The sequence below is a fragment of the Castor canadensis genome, chromosome 3 (assembly GCF_047511655.1).
Source record: "Castor canadensis chromosome 3, mCasCan1.hap1v2, whole genome shotgun sequence".
NCBI classification, from domain to species: Eukaryota; Metazoa; Chordata; class Mammalia; order Rodentia; family Castoridae; genus Castor; species Castor canadensis.
This window is the reverse complement of record NC_133388.1, coordinates 38830366-38845688: the sequence shown is the minus strand read 5'-3', so window position 1 is coordinate 38845688 and position 15323 is coordinate 38830366. Positions and strand designations below refer to the sequence as shown.

General features: G+C 38.3%; 1 protein-coding gene across 1 annotated transcript; it reads right to left on the bottom strand.

Moving 5' to 3' along the window:
- Window positions 1–242: 242 nt before the first annotated feature.
- Atp6v1d (ATPase H+ transporting V1 subunit D) lies at window positions 243–15171 on the bottom strand. The gene is made up of 9 exons (XM_020184216.2): window positions 14967–15171; window positions 10067–10184; window positions 8312–8391; window positions 6814–6881; window positions 6224–6268; window positions 4813–4916; window positions 4251–4317; window positions 2807–2885; window positions 243–1118 (listed from the first exon to the last, which is right to left on the bottom strand). Exons 1-9 carry the CDS (start codon window positions 15005–15007, stop codon window positions 977–979), a joined length of 744 nt encoding a protein of 247 aa, XP_020039805.1. The 5' UTR covers window positions 15008–15171; the 3' UTR covers window positions 243–976.
- Between the last annotated feature and the right edge of the window lie 152 nt (window positions 15172–15323).

Here is a 15323-nt window from a genome sequence, read left to right as displayed (position 1 = left end):
GTCATGAGGATGCCTGGAATTGGTTGCAAGAAAAACTGAATAATTGTGGATAATCAATTCACCAAGTCAAGCACTACTGAAACCCTCAGCCACCACCTGATATGTCCATTCAAGTGTCTCATCTTCACACATGAAAGCAAGCTGTTATTACTTATGAACTAGTAAAAAGTTACCTATTACTCCAAAATGGGAATTAGTATTTTTCTTAGATTAGGTGAGAATAATTACAAAGTCCGCTTAGCTCTTGGCAATCATTTATTAGTAGCCAAAAACGCAGTAACTGTCTCAAAGCAAGCCTTTTGGTAAAACACTAATATAGAGAGGGGATTTTAAAAAAAGGGGGCTGTTTCCTACAGGTCTACAATATGGGTTACTGATCTGAGCATAAGAACATAACTCTTCTTAGCAGTTAATTAAAAATAGAAATGACTCATTTTTTAAATCATTTTACTGTTTATAACATAGTTACAATTAAATTGGCAGAACTGTTCCCATGACAGACAGACCTGTCATGCAAGGAAAAATAGGTGAAGGGTTTCATAAAGCTTGAGGAGAGAAGTACCATGGTAACACAGGATGGCTGCAGCAGTCTCAAACAACAGTGCCAAGGCCTGCAGGTGGGTAGGAATGAAGGCTGCTCCACAGTAGTTGGCCTGACACCTCTGATGTCTCCTAAGGGGCATTTCCTAAAATGCTTTTAAACAGATCATGTGAAACAGCTATAAATGGAATAGTGTGACACTTCTGCAGAATAAATTCTGTAAATTACTGGACAGGTTTTACAAATCTCATTCAACTGTGATAAATGGTTTCTGAACTATAATTCTGCAAAAGTAATCCCACAGGACATCCAGGTAAATTTTACAGCCAGTGAAATTCTTAGGCCAAAAAAATAAATAGCCACACATACCAAATCTACAAATTGAGTTAAATGGAGCCAGTGTTGGGGGTTTCCAAAGAAGCACAACAGGCGAGATTATTCAAACAGAAGATCCTCATCCTTCTCTTCAGCCAGAAGGTTTGCAGGCTCCGTCACCTCTCCAGCTGCTCTCCGCTGCTCCAAGTCCTTCTCAGACTTTTCCTTTAAAATCTTTTTCTTCTCCTGTATTTTCTTTAACCTGCAAGATAAGAGGAGAAATCTTCTGAATGCTATTTCAGCACTAACTAAATTTGATTTCTTCTAGTTTTGTAGCAAGGACAATCAACATGGAAAACTAGAAAATTTGATACTATTAATTTCAACTTCAGTAATAACCCTTCAAAAAATATTTGAGGTACAATGTATTAGTTTAAGTTAATAACTAATTTCAGAAGTCCTATCCCAGGTTAAATAAAATTTGAAATCCATTCCCTAATGGAATAGATTTTAAGCATTCAGACATTAAAATTTTAGGTGATCATATCCCTGAGTGTCAATGAAGGACAGAAACTGTGTGATTTAATAATGGAGATTATACATCCTACTCGTGCTATTCAAGGTCTAAGACCAGTAGGTCTACTCAAAACATTCCTGCTCTCACCTAGCCCTTCACTTCTCTGAACCCAATTTAGTATTCCTACTGACTCTACATCTTCATAACCAACTCATGGACATGCATTTCTCTCCATGCTGCTAATTCTCTGATGGTGTGATTTATACTATTTGGTAATACCCCAAGAATTTTATACCATCTCCTGTACTTATTCAACATGCAATACCTATAACTACTTGCTGACTGATTAATTCCAGTTTCTTATCTCAAATTTTATACAGGAAACACCCAATCTGAATCAGTTTCATTGTAACCAATGAAGTCTCAATAGTTTCTCTAAAAGGCCTAAATTTTTGAAGGTGCCATGTTTTAGATATATCCAAACATCTCCACAGCCTTTGGCAATATAGTAGTCCCGATACCCACAGGATATATCATTCCAAGACCTGCAGATGTCTAAAATCACAGATAGTATTAAAACCTTTGAATACTGTTTTTTCTAAACAGTCACCCTTTTGTATCTGAGTTTCACATCTGTGTCTGCATTACACCAACTGTGAATTAATATACATACATACCTTTGATAAAGTTTAACTTGCAAATTAGGTACCTTAAGAAATTAAAAAACAATTTTTTGTCCTATCAAGTCAATAGGAGTTTCCCTTAAAGGAAATGGTTTCTGTTTGACATGTCTGAACTGCCAGCATCTCTATACTTAATGCTTTGGGGCATTAAATAAAGTGAGCCATTTGTGAACACAGCACTGCAGTACTATGACAGTGAACTGAAATGGACACTATGTGACTGCCAACCCGGTAGCATATACAGTGTGGATATGCTGGACAGAAGGATGATTCACCTGACGGAGTGGGACAGTGAGATCTTATTATGCTACTCAGAACAGCATGAGATTGAGAACCTAAAATTTCTGGAATTTTCCATTTAATATTTTTGTGGAGTACAGCTGATCACAGGTAATGGAAACTAGAGAAAGCAAAACCACAGGTAAGAAGGGACTACTGTATTGACAAAGGCTGTAAAGATGTTTTGCATATAGCTAAAACATGGCATCTCCAAAACAATTTAAATTTTTTTTTTTTGACACAGGGTTTTGCTTTGTAGCCTCAAACTCATGATCCACTTACTCAGCCTCCTGAGTGCTGGGATTACTTAACAGTTGTAGCCACTATGCCTGGTGTATTTTATTTCTTATCAGAAAAAATACAAGCTGGGCTAATCCTGAAGAATATAAGCCAACTAGTCACTCAGCAAATTGTGCCTTTGGAATATGCAAAACAAAACAAAAAAATCAGTAACTGCCAATTTCAACAAACCTGTAGAACTCTTCTCGCTCTCTTTCATCCAGCTCTGTGATGATGTAAGCAAGGGTACGTTCAATCCGCGGAATGATGACTAGAGTTTAAAAAAATACATACATGAGAATTTCAAAGCCCCTTTTTAAAAAATTACCAGTGTTCATTTGTATAATAGTTAATTTTTTTCTAATTTTAGAATTGATGTACATTAAATGCAGAGAACTTAGAAAATAAAGACACATAAAAAATTGAAACAGTATAATCCAACCACCCAAAGATAATTACGATATTTTGGTATGTATTCTGTTGGCATTATAAACACTGAATATAATGAATATAAATGAATAACACGGAACCACAAATGATATTTTAAAATAAAATAGATTCCCACAGTTAAAAGAATGAGCAGAGAGAATGCTGTATTTTGCTTTACATGGGATCTGCCTATTCTGCTTCAAGAATGTGAACTGTCTGTAGTTCTATGAACAAGACCTGACACTAGCAAGCAGTCAAGAAATGTGTTTCTGGATTGTGGATGTAGCTCTGTGGTAGACTGCTTGCCTAGTATATGCAAGGCCCTGGATTTGATCCCCAGCATGGCAAAACAAAAGGTGTTCATGAATTTTTTTTTAAAACGAGGTAACTTTCTTTCCTAATAGAGTCCCAACCAAAGATATTTCTTTGCTTCAAATTTTTCTCCTTTCTTCCTCTAAAATTGAGTAGATTTTGGGGGTGGGAGGGTGGAGCAGTACTGGGGTTTGAACTCAGGGCCTCATATTTGCTAAGCAGGTGCTCTACTGCTTGAGCCACTATACCAGCCCTATTTTGTGTTGGGTATTTTTGAGATAGGGGCTCATGAACTATTTGCCCAGGATGGGTTTGAACCACGATCCTCCTGAGTAGCTAGGATTATGGGCGTGAGCCAGCAGCACCCAGCAAATCATGTAATGGAAACTACGTTTCTTAAGCAAAAAGTATTGTGAACACCACGTTAACACTATGTAGTAATGTTTTTAAAATAATGAAATAAGAAAGATGTAAAATAAATGTATCAAATGCAAAATTTTACTTTTAGAAAATGGCTTAATGGAGATAGAGTATTTAGTGTATTCAAAAAGATATATAATTCAACAGAGTACTTAACGTATTCAAAAAGATGTGTCGTTCAACCATTAGAATGAACTAAAGAAAACACTAAGGGTCTTGGGAAATAGTTTCTACTCTTTCATGAATGACCAGAAATGAACTTGACATTCCATAATCTTTAACTCACCACTGTCTTTTGTAACTCCCCAAGTCACACACGTGTCACTTCTTTACACTTTTTAAACTACTAGCACGTCTCTCATCACACTAGGCAGGGGCAATGTCTTACTCAGTGCCTGAGTCTTAGCAGTTGCCTAACAAGTGGGGAGGACAGACAAGCAAATGAACAAAGTGCCTCACCGCAGCTGTGACTCACCATGTTCAATGGCATTTACACGCCTGTTGGTTATCTTAATAGCTTCATCCAGAGTAACAAAGGAAGTCTAAACAGGAGGACAAATGAATAACGTAAGCACAAAGCCTTCCTGATCATTCCTTGTTTGCATGGCTCCACACACACCGCAGAAATGTTGTAGAGAACATTTGGGAAACTAAAAGACGTCTTCATATCAGCACTTAAAACACAAAATCTGTATGAGATTTCCATACAGCTTTGTGCTATTATGATTTGCTTACTTCGGACTCAGAGAATCATTCACTAATAACCTAGATATATATTAACTCGCTAAAAATGGCTTTCATGCACAAACCATGTTATATTTGCATTTAAAACTAGCCTAGCAAAGAATAAAACTGACTACACATACATTTTGTTAATAATAAAAAGTAGGGACAACTGTGCAGAAGTCACCATTTCAGAAATCAGAATATAAGGTTTCACACAAAAGCAGAATTGAAGTGCAGCATGCGCTAAACGCCTCCCTTTGACTCTTAGAAACTGCTAAAGTGTAGCAGTGCTTAGCGCTCCTGCTACTTACCTGCAGCGAAGCTAGTTCCACCAGTAGTTCCACTGCTTTAGCGTAATTCCTCTTTAATTTAGCCAACTGTTCTCCACCTCTGGCTAAACCAGTCAGTTCATAACCTGAAAGAACCAGTTAGACAACATTTGTAGTTAGAGTAAATAATCTTCTGTGGATTTCCCAAAAGGAAGGTAATTCAGAAAAATACCAAGCATGGAAAGAGAAATTCACTAACTCCTATTAAATGCAAACAAAAGTGTCCATTTCACTTCCCAGTCACTGTAGGAGTGTGCTGCTAAATAAAGTTTTCCACAAGGATACTAGTCTAACTATAACTAGAGGAGAAGCCTTTTGTTTGTTTGTTTGTTGCAGTGCTGGGGATGGAACCTCTAACGCATGCCCTATAGGCAAGCTTCTATCACTGAGCTACATCCCCAGCCCTTTCAGCCAGCCTTCACTTCACTAGCTTGCTGGACTAGCTATTGCCCCGACTCCCTCAGGAAACTATACTGCCTGGTGCCTATTAATACAGTAATACTCTCTGTTTAGAGATGACCTTCTAGAATATTCTATTTCTTCATATGAGCCACACTTAATAGTCTAAGTGATTTAATTAACTATTACATGAACCAGTTGGATGTGAGTGCCAAAAGAAAGAATACTGTTTCTATGAGAAAAGTTCATTACTTTGAGAAGACTAATAAACAGGTGTTACTATCTTTAAAATGCTGCCAAATTAGAGATGGAATGAATGAAACAACTACAAAATTTGGGAATGCATTATAAAAATCTAAAACTGTTCGGCATTCAAATTGTATCATCACATGTAATATCATTCTACTTGAAAAAGACAAAACTGAAATTCTTTTTTATAAACTGGAAATTGTAAACAATGCATTGTGAGTTTAGTGTAGGCAAAAAGACAACACAGCAATCTAATCCATAAATTCATAATCAAAGAAAAGGCCTCATATTTTTAAAATGGCTAATGACTATACAATGATATGTTTCTAAGTTAAAGTATTTTAAGATCAGCACAGTGTTTTAGGACTTCCTGACAATGGATCTTTTTTTTCCTTTGGTGGGGCTGAGGTTCAAACTCAGGGCTTCATACTTGCAAAGCAGTACTGCTTTGAGCCATGCCTGCAGTTCATTTGCTCTGTTATTTTGGAGATGAGGGGGTCTCGAGAATTATTTGCCAGGGCTGGCCTTGAACCATGATTCCCCCCCACCATCTCAGCTCCCAAGTAGCTAGGATTACTGGCGTGATCCACCGGCACCTGGCTACAAAGGATCTTTTTGATTAACTGATCAAGTATTGAGGCCTCTGAACTCTAAGGTCTGACAAGCACGATTTTCCAGAACAAGGTTTTTAAACAGGAAACAAGATCCCAGAAACACACGCTAACATGAGAAGTTTCATACTTACTGTCAGTTCCTTCATGGTAATGTTCAAATACTGGCAAGGTAACACCTGTTAAATGAAGATGCATACATGGATTCACAAACCTGGACTTGATACACCTTTTTTTGTTTGTTTTTTTAGATTTTTTTGAGATGGCTTGGCTATTCAGACCAGGCTATCCAGGAACTCACTGTGTAGCCCAGGCTGGCCTTGAACTTGAAATCCTCCTGCCTATGTGTCCCCAGTGCTGTTATTAAAGGCATGCACCACCATACCCCACCAAAGTACTATTTCTTAATTAGTGTTTCCTAAGTTTCTTTTTTTCAGCAAATATTCAAAAGTCAAGAGATTAAGTCTGGCATTATAAATGGTTTCAATTAATGAATTAAAGAACCTGCCTTCTGAAGTGTTCATTGCTATTCAAAACTCAAATTATCCTGAATAATAAGGACCTGGTTGTTAATGGTTTTAACATGCAAAGTCAATCAAGTTGTTGTAAGTAGAAGAGAGAAACCATGACATCAAGACACCATTGTATAAATAATGTCTTATAAGTGGTCAATTTTAAAATGTCTTCTTTTCTCCTCCACCATTCTAAAGGGTTGGTAAGTTACCTGCTACATTATCTTTCTTCGCTCGAATCTTCACTTGGGCTTTATTTACATTTTGGATAATTGTGGTGCTGCAGGGGAAAAAAAGCTTTTATTTAGTTGTCCTTTTAGAAATAAACCTATAGGGACCACTGGATAGTTTCAACATCAAATTAGACCAAAAGTAAGGTATCGTAACTAAGTATGTTTTGGTAATTGTCCTTTTTTCAGAAAAGGAGAAAAATCATTGCTGCCAGAGGAGGGCCTCACAGAGCAGCAAATGAACATGGGCCTTAAGAAAACACGTTTTTGTTCTTGTTTTTTATTGTTGTGAACAACAATGATTTTAAAGTCCATGGATTTCTTGTGTTTTCAGTCAGTGCATGGATGTGACTTTAGGGGTTCTTATTTGGCTACTGTAAATATGGAGGAAACTTTACTTCCTTCTAAGTTTACTATGCAGTTGGTTAAGCTGGTGTTCAAATTCCTTTACCCTAACTTCCTTCTGGCTTCATCTGACTACCCATAAAATTTACTTTACTATAAAATAAAGTATTTTCCCCATAACCACCCTAAAACACACTCAAATACCACTTAAACACTACTGATTTCCTCCCTCTGCTAGAAAAGTCAAAGCAAGCCATTATCCTATCAGCACTGGCAAAACCTAATGTTCACCATTTCAGCTGGCCTCATGGCCCTCCTGCTTGAAGGCCTCCCATCAGGGAAAATTCCTACAATAAGGAAGCCTCATGGCTTTGATTTTTAATCTAGAAAACTAGATCAAAAATCAAAAATCCTGAAAACTACTCCCACTTCTGTTCCTAACTAGCCAGGTGACTTCAGGGACACATCTCACTTAAACAGAGTTAACAATGCTTTTCTACCTCACAGGATTATTTGGAGAATCACTAGTGAATAAATTGACACAGCCTATCTGCTAACCATGTGTGTGCTTTGTAAGGCGTATACTGATACAGAAGCCATAAAGCTTCTGCCCGTTAAATCATGGATTCCATTCTCAAAATTTCAACGGAAACAAAAATATATGTATGAATGAAGATGTTCATTCCCTAATAGTCCAAAAACCTGAAAATCAACCCCAAGATTTAGCATTAGGAGAAAAGGTTACTAGTACATCTTGAGAAAGATTACACAACCATGTGAAACAAAGCAAAGTGTTTAGGAAATAAAGTTAAATGAAAATGGATTTTTAAAACCTGCGCCTGCAACTATGTGGATGTTAATAAGACAGTGGTGTTCAAGTAATAGGATTAAATGTTCTTCTTATTACTATGTCATTTGTCTTTAATGCTTATATATTTTGTAATTAAAACACTTTTATGTGGGTTTGTTTATGTTTTTTCAGTTTGGTTTTTTTTTTGGGCAGTGCTGGGGTTTAAACTCAGGGCCTCAAGCTTGCGAGTCAAGTGCTCTACCACTTAAGCCATATCCCCAGCCCAATTAAAATGGTTTTTAATGAAATTATGAACTTAAAAGCAGTTTTTTAAAAACACATTACCTGAAGTCCCCTGCTGTGAACTTGGCCTCAGCTAGTGAAAAGGCAGCTTCTCTCATCACTTCACCCATCAACATTTTAGTCTGCAAAAGCATAAACCAACCAAGATTTTTATAGGGAAAATCATATGACAATTCAAGTCCTTTAATAACCATCAGTATTTTATGCTTGCTGTGTAGTATCCATTTTAATGATAAACCTAAAAGTTCCAAAATAAAAACAAAAACATGTTAACTTTCTGCCTATTGATTAAATACAGCCAGACATTACTTAAAACAGCGGAAACAGATTTCATTCAGTAACCAGACAGTAGGAGAAAGAACTGAGCTCCATTCTGATTTGTACAGGGGTAACTAGGCATTTTAAAAGAACGAATGAGGGTGTGGGCCTCAAGTAGCCAAGAAGTAAAAATGTGCAAATGTGCTTATGTCAGGCCTGTCTGCTAGCTGGCAATTATGAAAGAACTCTATCTTTTCACACTGGGAATTAGATATCCTATCCTTCCTGATGATTACATTTCAAAGAAAGGTTCTCAGGTCCTTAAAGTAGTAATTACAACACTGAATCTTTAATGAGGAGCCTATCTTATTCCTATATGAGTACAAGCTAATTGCTCAAATTAATCTCTTAAATTCATTGCAGTTACAGTCAAACTCTGAATGACATACTAATTCTAAAGCGCAGTCAGAAAATATAATGCTTGAGAATATCCAGTAAAAGAAGAAAAACTGGGTTGGGTTGGTAAGGAATTGACTTACCAGGTATTAAAAATTTAATGCCACAATAAGGGAATATGTTTGGTATTAGGCAGATAAGTAATACAGGATTCAGAAATAAGCCCAGGTCTATATGGGCATTTAGTACAATCAAGAGACCATTTAACTATGCATCCACTTACCTTACATCATTCTCCCCCACCCCCCAAAAAAAATCCAGACATATTCAAGGGAAAGTTTTTTAAAAAACAAACTATAAACCAGGTGTGATAGCATGCACCTATAGTCCCAATTACTAAGAAGGCTGAAAAAGGAGCCCAGGAGCTCAAGGCCAGCCTGGGTAACACAGCGAGATTCTATTTCCAAAACCTTTTTGTTTTAATTAAAAAAAAACAAAACAAACTAACAAAAACCCTATAAAGTTACAAAATAAAATAGAATCTTTTCCTAATCTATTTAGGCCTCATATATAACTCAGAAGCTATGTAAAGAAAAAGACTAGCTAGGCATGGTCCCAGCTACCTGGGAAGCAGACACAAGAGGATCAAGAGTTTGAGGCCAAATAGTTCAAAAGACTCTATCTTGAAAATACACATCACAAAAAGGGCTGTCAGAGTGGCTCAAGGTGAAGGCCCTGAGTTCACGCCCCAGTACTGCAAAAAGAAAAATAGTTCAAGGCCAGCAGCCATGGCAAAGAGAGACATACAAAAGGGCTGGGGGCATGGTTCAAGTGGTAAAGCACCTGCCTAGCTTGCATAAGGCACTGAGTTCAATTCCTAGGAGAGAGAGGGAGGGAGAGACAGACAGATAGACAGACCCTGAGCCAGCACAGTGGGTACATGCCTGTAATCCCAGCACTTGGGAGACTAAGGCAGAAGGATCTCAAGTTCAAGGCCAGCCTGGGCTACAAAAATGAGACTGTCTCAAAATACCCAAGGGAGGGAAAGAGAGAGGAAGGAAAAAATTTAAAGGCCAAGAGTCATACTGAATTTTCCTTCGATATTTATAAAATAAATACTGTCATAAGCAAAGTTCATTCTACCTCTATTATCTTCTTTAGGATTTGTCGAAATCGAAGAGTTAAGGCATCGGACTTTTTCTTCAGGAGGTTTCGACCTGTCTGTGCTCCTTTTAAACGAGCCTTCATGATGGTCTGTGCCCTATATAAACAAAGACACATATTGGTCACTGTTTAAAAGACACAAAAATACAATAAATTACCCTTTTATTCTTTTTTTTTTTCCCCCATGGAACTAGAGTTTGAACTCAGGGCTGGCTTCGTGCTTGTAAAGCAAGCACTGTAGTATGTGGGTCACACCTCCAGTCCATTTTTGCTATAGTTATATTTTGGAGATGGGGGATCTCAAAAACTATTTGCCTGTGCTGGCCTTGAACTGCGATCCTCCTGATCTCAGCCTCCCAAGTAACTAGAATTACAGGCGTGAGCCCTAGCGCAGGTTTGTCTTTGGTTTTCTTAAGACATAGTTTCACTTGTAGCCCAGGCTGATCTCAAACTTGCAATCCTCCTGTGTCTGTTTCCTGAGTGCTTTAGACTTTTGATGTAGAATGAGAAAATACAGCATTTGTAACTGACAAGTTTGGCCATTTTCTCAATACTACAGATTTCTACTATCAGTGTTCCATAAATGAGAAGTTTACTTACAAAAGAAACAATTCTGTAATCAATATATAGGATAAGTATTTATTAAGTCATAATAAACATTATCAGGAGCCTTATTTTAAGATGCCAAAATAATTGACAAAAAAAATGCCAAAATAATTTAATATTTGATTTGTAAGTTGAAATAATATTTAATAATGGTTCAGTTTCCATTAAAAATATAAGGAAAAAAACCTATCTACTAATACATGATCAAAATTTGGGGGCTGAGGGTTTAGCTCTATAGTAGAGTGCTTGGTTAGCATTTGCGAAGCCCTGGGTTCAATCTCCAGCACCACAACCAAACAAACAAAATTTTGGGATGCAATTGCCTTCAAGTCCAGAAATTCCACTTCAAGGAGTATATCCTACAAACTTATTGCCACCTGTATATAAAACATGTACGAGGTAAGGATGAGTACTCCAGCCTTATTTGTAATAGCAAAAGGGAGGAAACAAGTCAAATGTTAAGCAAATCATGGTTCACCACACAGCCATGTATGTGGTATATATGTCTTTATATATATGTATATGTTATCTTATTTATGTAAAGTAAGGAATTAATGTGCTTCTACAGATGCAGCAAATAGTTCTACAAAGGATCCACAAAAACTGCTAACAGTTTCCTTTGGGCTGGGTGAAAAATATGAACTTGCTTTTTCACTAATTATTTTTTACATTTTATATCATTAACCATTTATTATGTTTTATATTAGCAGTGTGCCATTAAAGTATTTTGGTGTCAATCAAAGCCCTAATATCAGTGCATTAACTAGTAAATGACTGCAGGTAACAAATATCATATATTAGACTCCTAAATGACAAGCTTAAATTTGTAATGAATTCACCTCATTTCAATTTTTCCCCAATCAGAAGCCCTAGTACCAAACTTAAATAAGCAATAGCAGAAACTGACATTTCTGTTCTCACTGCCACATATCAGATAAAATTTATTAATGAAAAAAGTGATTAAGTAATATAATTCAACAATAGTTTATACAACCTGGACACTTAACAGCAATTTGTTTAAGTGGATATACTTTCATATGATGGTATTATAATCAATTGCAAAATAGCACATATGAATGAACCATTTGATCAAACTCTTAAAGATATATACTGAAATCTTTTACCATTGGGCTGAGTGACTGAGACAATACTTCAGAAAGAAGAGATTTTAGACATTAACTTAAAGATTAGTAAAATGGGTCCCAGAAAAGCAAAACCACTTTCTCACAGTCACTCAGTGAAGAAAAGGTGATGGCAGGACTTAAACCAGATTTCTGATTCCAGTGACCTGCCTGACAAATCTAGGCCCACTGTACCCTAGCCATATGTCACACTTCCTCCCCTTCAAGATGTTATAGCAGATGAACAGTTCTCTCTTTGAAAAGTGGTTAGCAGTGGCTGACTTTTCACTGACTGGCCTCACCAGAGGCCTAATCCAGTGAAGCTGGTTCAGTTTCCTGCCTGAGCAGGAGCTATCCACCCCAATGTGTACATTTAACATTCTGTATTGTTGACACTAAATATCCTAATTGGAGCTCAAAGACTTGGATCAAATTTAGGTAAAATCCTAAATTTGCAGATTGCAGCAAGTATATGGGAAAACTGATTGTTAAAACTGAATTTACCATGCTAATGTAAATTTCCTCCTCCTAAATGATGGCACTTCTATGGAATGGGAAAATTTCAGTTATTGAGATTCTTAAGAGTGACCTGCCCAAGCACTTGCAGTTATTGTATAGAAGGAACCTGGATTTATCTAATTTCTGTTAACTCCAATCTTTCATGTCTCCTTCCACTCTAAACTTGTTTTCTCTGAAACAAAAATAAGTGAAAGCAACATTTCACAGGACTATAGGTGAAACCAAAGTCACTACTGCATTTTCTAACCCAGGACTTTTAAAACTTGTTCTTTTATATGTATCGGAGCTACTCAGCCCTACAGAAAAAGTTTGACCTTCATCTAGGGCAATGGCTTCCTTTCTACTGAATCAAAGACATCTGACTACATGACAAAGAACCTGCTGTCAGGCTTTGGGGAAAATATTTACTTCCTGCACCTGATTTTCCTCCCAAACACGCTAAGCACTCTCAAAGAGCAGTTTTAACCTTCACAAATCTAGCATTTTTCTTGCTAAGCCCAAACAAGACCATTTTCACCTGTGTCTCAAACTAAAAGTTCCAAAATAAAAACAAAAACATGTTAACTTTCTGCCTACTGATTAAATACAGCCAGATGTTAGTTAAAACAGCGGAAACAGATTTTACTCAGTAACCACTGACAGTAGGGAAAAGAGCTGAGCTCCTGATTTGTACAGAGGTGACTAGGCATTTTAAAGAGAGCATAAGGGAGTGGGCCTCAAGTAATAAAGAAGTGAAAAATGACAAAAAGTTGGTCAGTGTGAATGTGATTATGTCAGGTGTGTCTGCTAGCCAACAATTATGGAAGTTAGGATTCTTTCCTTCCACACCAACTGGGAAACAGAGACCCTAACCTTCCTGATTACATTTCAAAGAAAGGCTCTCAGGTCCTTGAGGCAATTCTGGCTCTCAGGTCCTTGAGGCAATTCTGAGTTTTAAGAGATACATATGCAGAATTGTAGACCCTTTTTAGTAAATGCTCTGAGAAAGGGCTCAATCAGGTGTCAGCAAAAACAAATACTGAATTCTAGCAGCTTTGAGCTTTTTCGGGCAGGCATTTTATGTTATTTTATCTTTGTGGTACTGGGGATTGAACTCAGGGCCTTACACATGTTAGCCAAGAGCTCTGCCACTGAGCTACACCCTCCTGGGCAATTTAATGGTAAGCTGGGGGAATTTAATGGTAAGCTACTAGAAGCCATATTGGAATCTGGTGTCTATCTCTCAATGCAGAGGTTTGGGGAAGTCATTACATATGGGGAATGTTGCAGTTATCCCAGGGTAGTTCTGATCTTTATCTATTTCACAAGCATTGCCTTTCTCCACAACTAGCTTGCTTCTTGCCTAGAACCATGAGAAAATCAGCAGGGTGAAAGTAAAAACAAATGTTAAAAACTCTTTCATTAAGAGCTACAGAGTCAGGTTTGTCGTCCAGCCTGACATTAATTAATGTTTTACATTAATTGTCCTTAGATTCTGTGAGAAAAAAGAACAGGATGAGGAAAAAACAACACATCACCTCCACAAAAACTGGACCACAATGAAAAGATCTACATGCCCAACTGAAAACTGATTTTCTGCTTCTTCACTGCCAAAATACAAAAGAAGATAAGGAAGAGAGTACAAATCATCTTTATTCTCCACAAGTTACATACATGTGAGAAAACTTCAAAATTTTCTTTGCAAACTGGCCAAACACCTATATGGTGCTGAATTATTTCTCCTGACAAAAATGTCAAGCCAAAAAGAAAAAAGTATCCCTCAACTGAGAAGATTCCAAGAGATGGATTCAAAGAAAAATTTTTATGGCCCTTCTACAGATTAAAAACCAAGACGTTCCCTCATCCTGGTGAGAGCCCACAGACTGGCAGGAGAGAACGCTATGTAGTAACCAAAACATCCACTTTCCAGTGATGAGTGGTATTATTAGAGGTCTGAAAAAAGTGCAAATTGTAATAGTGCAAAACGAGTGGCTCCAAAACGCAGGGATAGGACTGGAGGTGTGGCTCAAGGGGTAGAGCGGCTGCTTTGCAGGCGCAAAGTCCTGAGTTCAAACCCCAGTCCCACCAGAAAAGAAGAAAATCGTTAGAAACTCAGGGATATCATCCCACAGCAGGTGCCAATTGACGGGATCGTGGAAGATGAGTAAAGGAGTCTAAGGCTAAATCCGATGTCCATGCTAGGGCAACTGTTCCCACTTTGACTTAGACCCCTTCTGTATGCTTGCCATGACAGTAAATTCCCTTCTCTGAGCAGTTAGCAAACCTCCATGGCGTTTCCGTCTTGCCACTGAACAGTGAGCTCTGTGGGGGCAGATGGCGACTGCTGAGTTACGTAAACCCGTCGCGGCTCACCAAGGGAGTGTGGAATGAATGACTCCATCCTTTAAATGAGTAAAGACAGCGGACCTCCCCAAAGTCAGCGGGCAGGCGCCTTTTCCTTATGGCTGGGCCCGCTGTCTCCATCTGGTTCCTCAGAACGTGTAAGGGGGCAGAAAGAAACCTCGCCCTGGACGCACAAAAAAACCCAGGGGAGAGCTCAGAAATATCGCTGCTGGTCCAGGGTGTGCAGTGATCGCGCTCCAGAGAGACGTTCCTGAACCTACACGCGCCACTCGTCCCATTCTTGTACTTACATTCGCGAGGGGAAGATTTCAATCCGGTCTTTGCCCGACATTCTGACGATGATTGTTCGGCTCGGGTCCCCGGCCGGGCAATCGCGGCTGCAACAGCTCCAGTACTGTACGCCACAGTGCCTTCCTTTACCTTAGTCAGCTGATTGTGTCACCTGACCCCTGATGTTTCTAAGAGGCAGCAAGGATACCCATTTTTTACTTCCGCTTCCTGTTATGACAGAGGCGGGAGGAGGGCTGGACAACAGCGATGCCCGGATGTTAATACACGCGCACGCGAAATTCCGGTTTGCTTCCCAGCTCCGCCCCCCACATCCTCCCCCGCCAGTCCCCGCCCGGTCGGGCTTCCAGTGTGCGCAG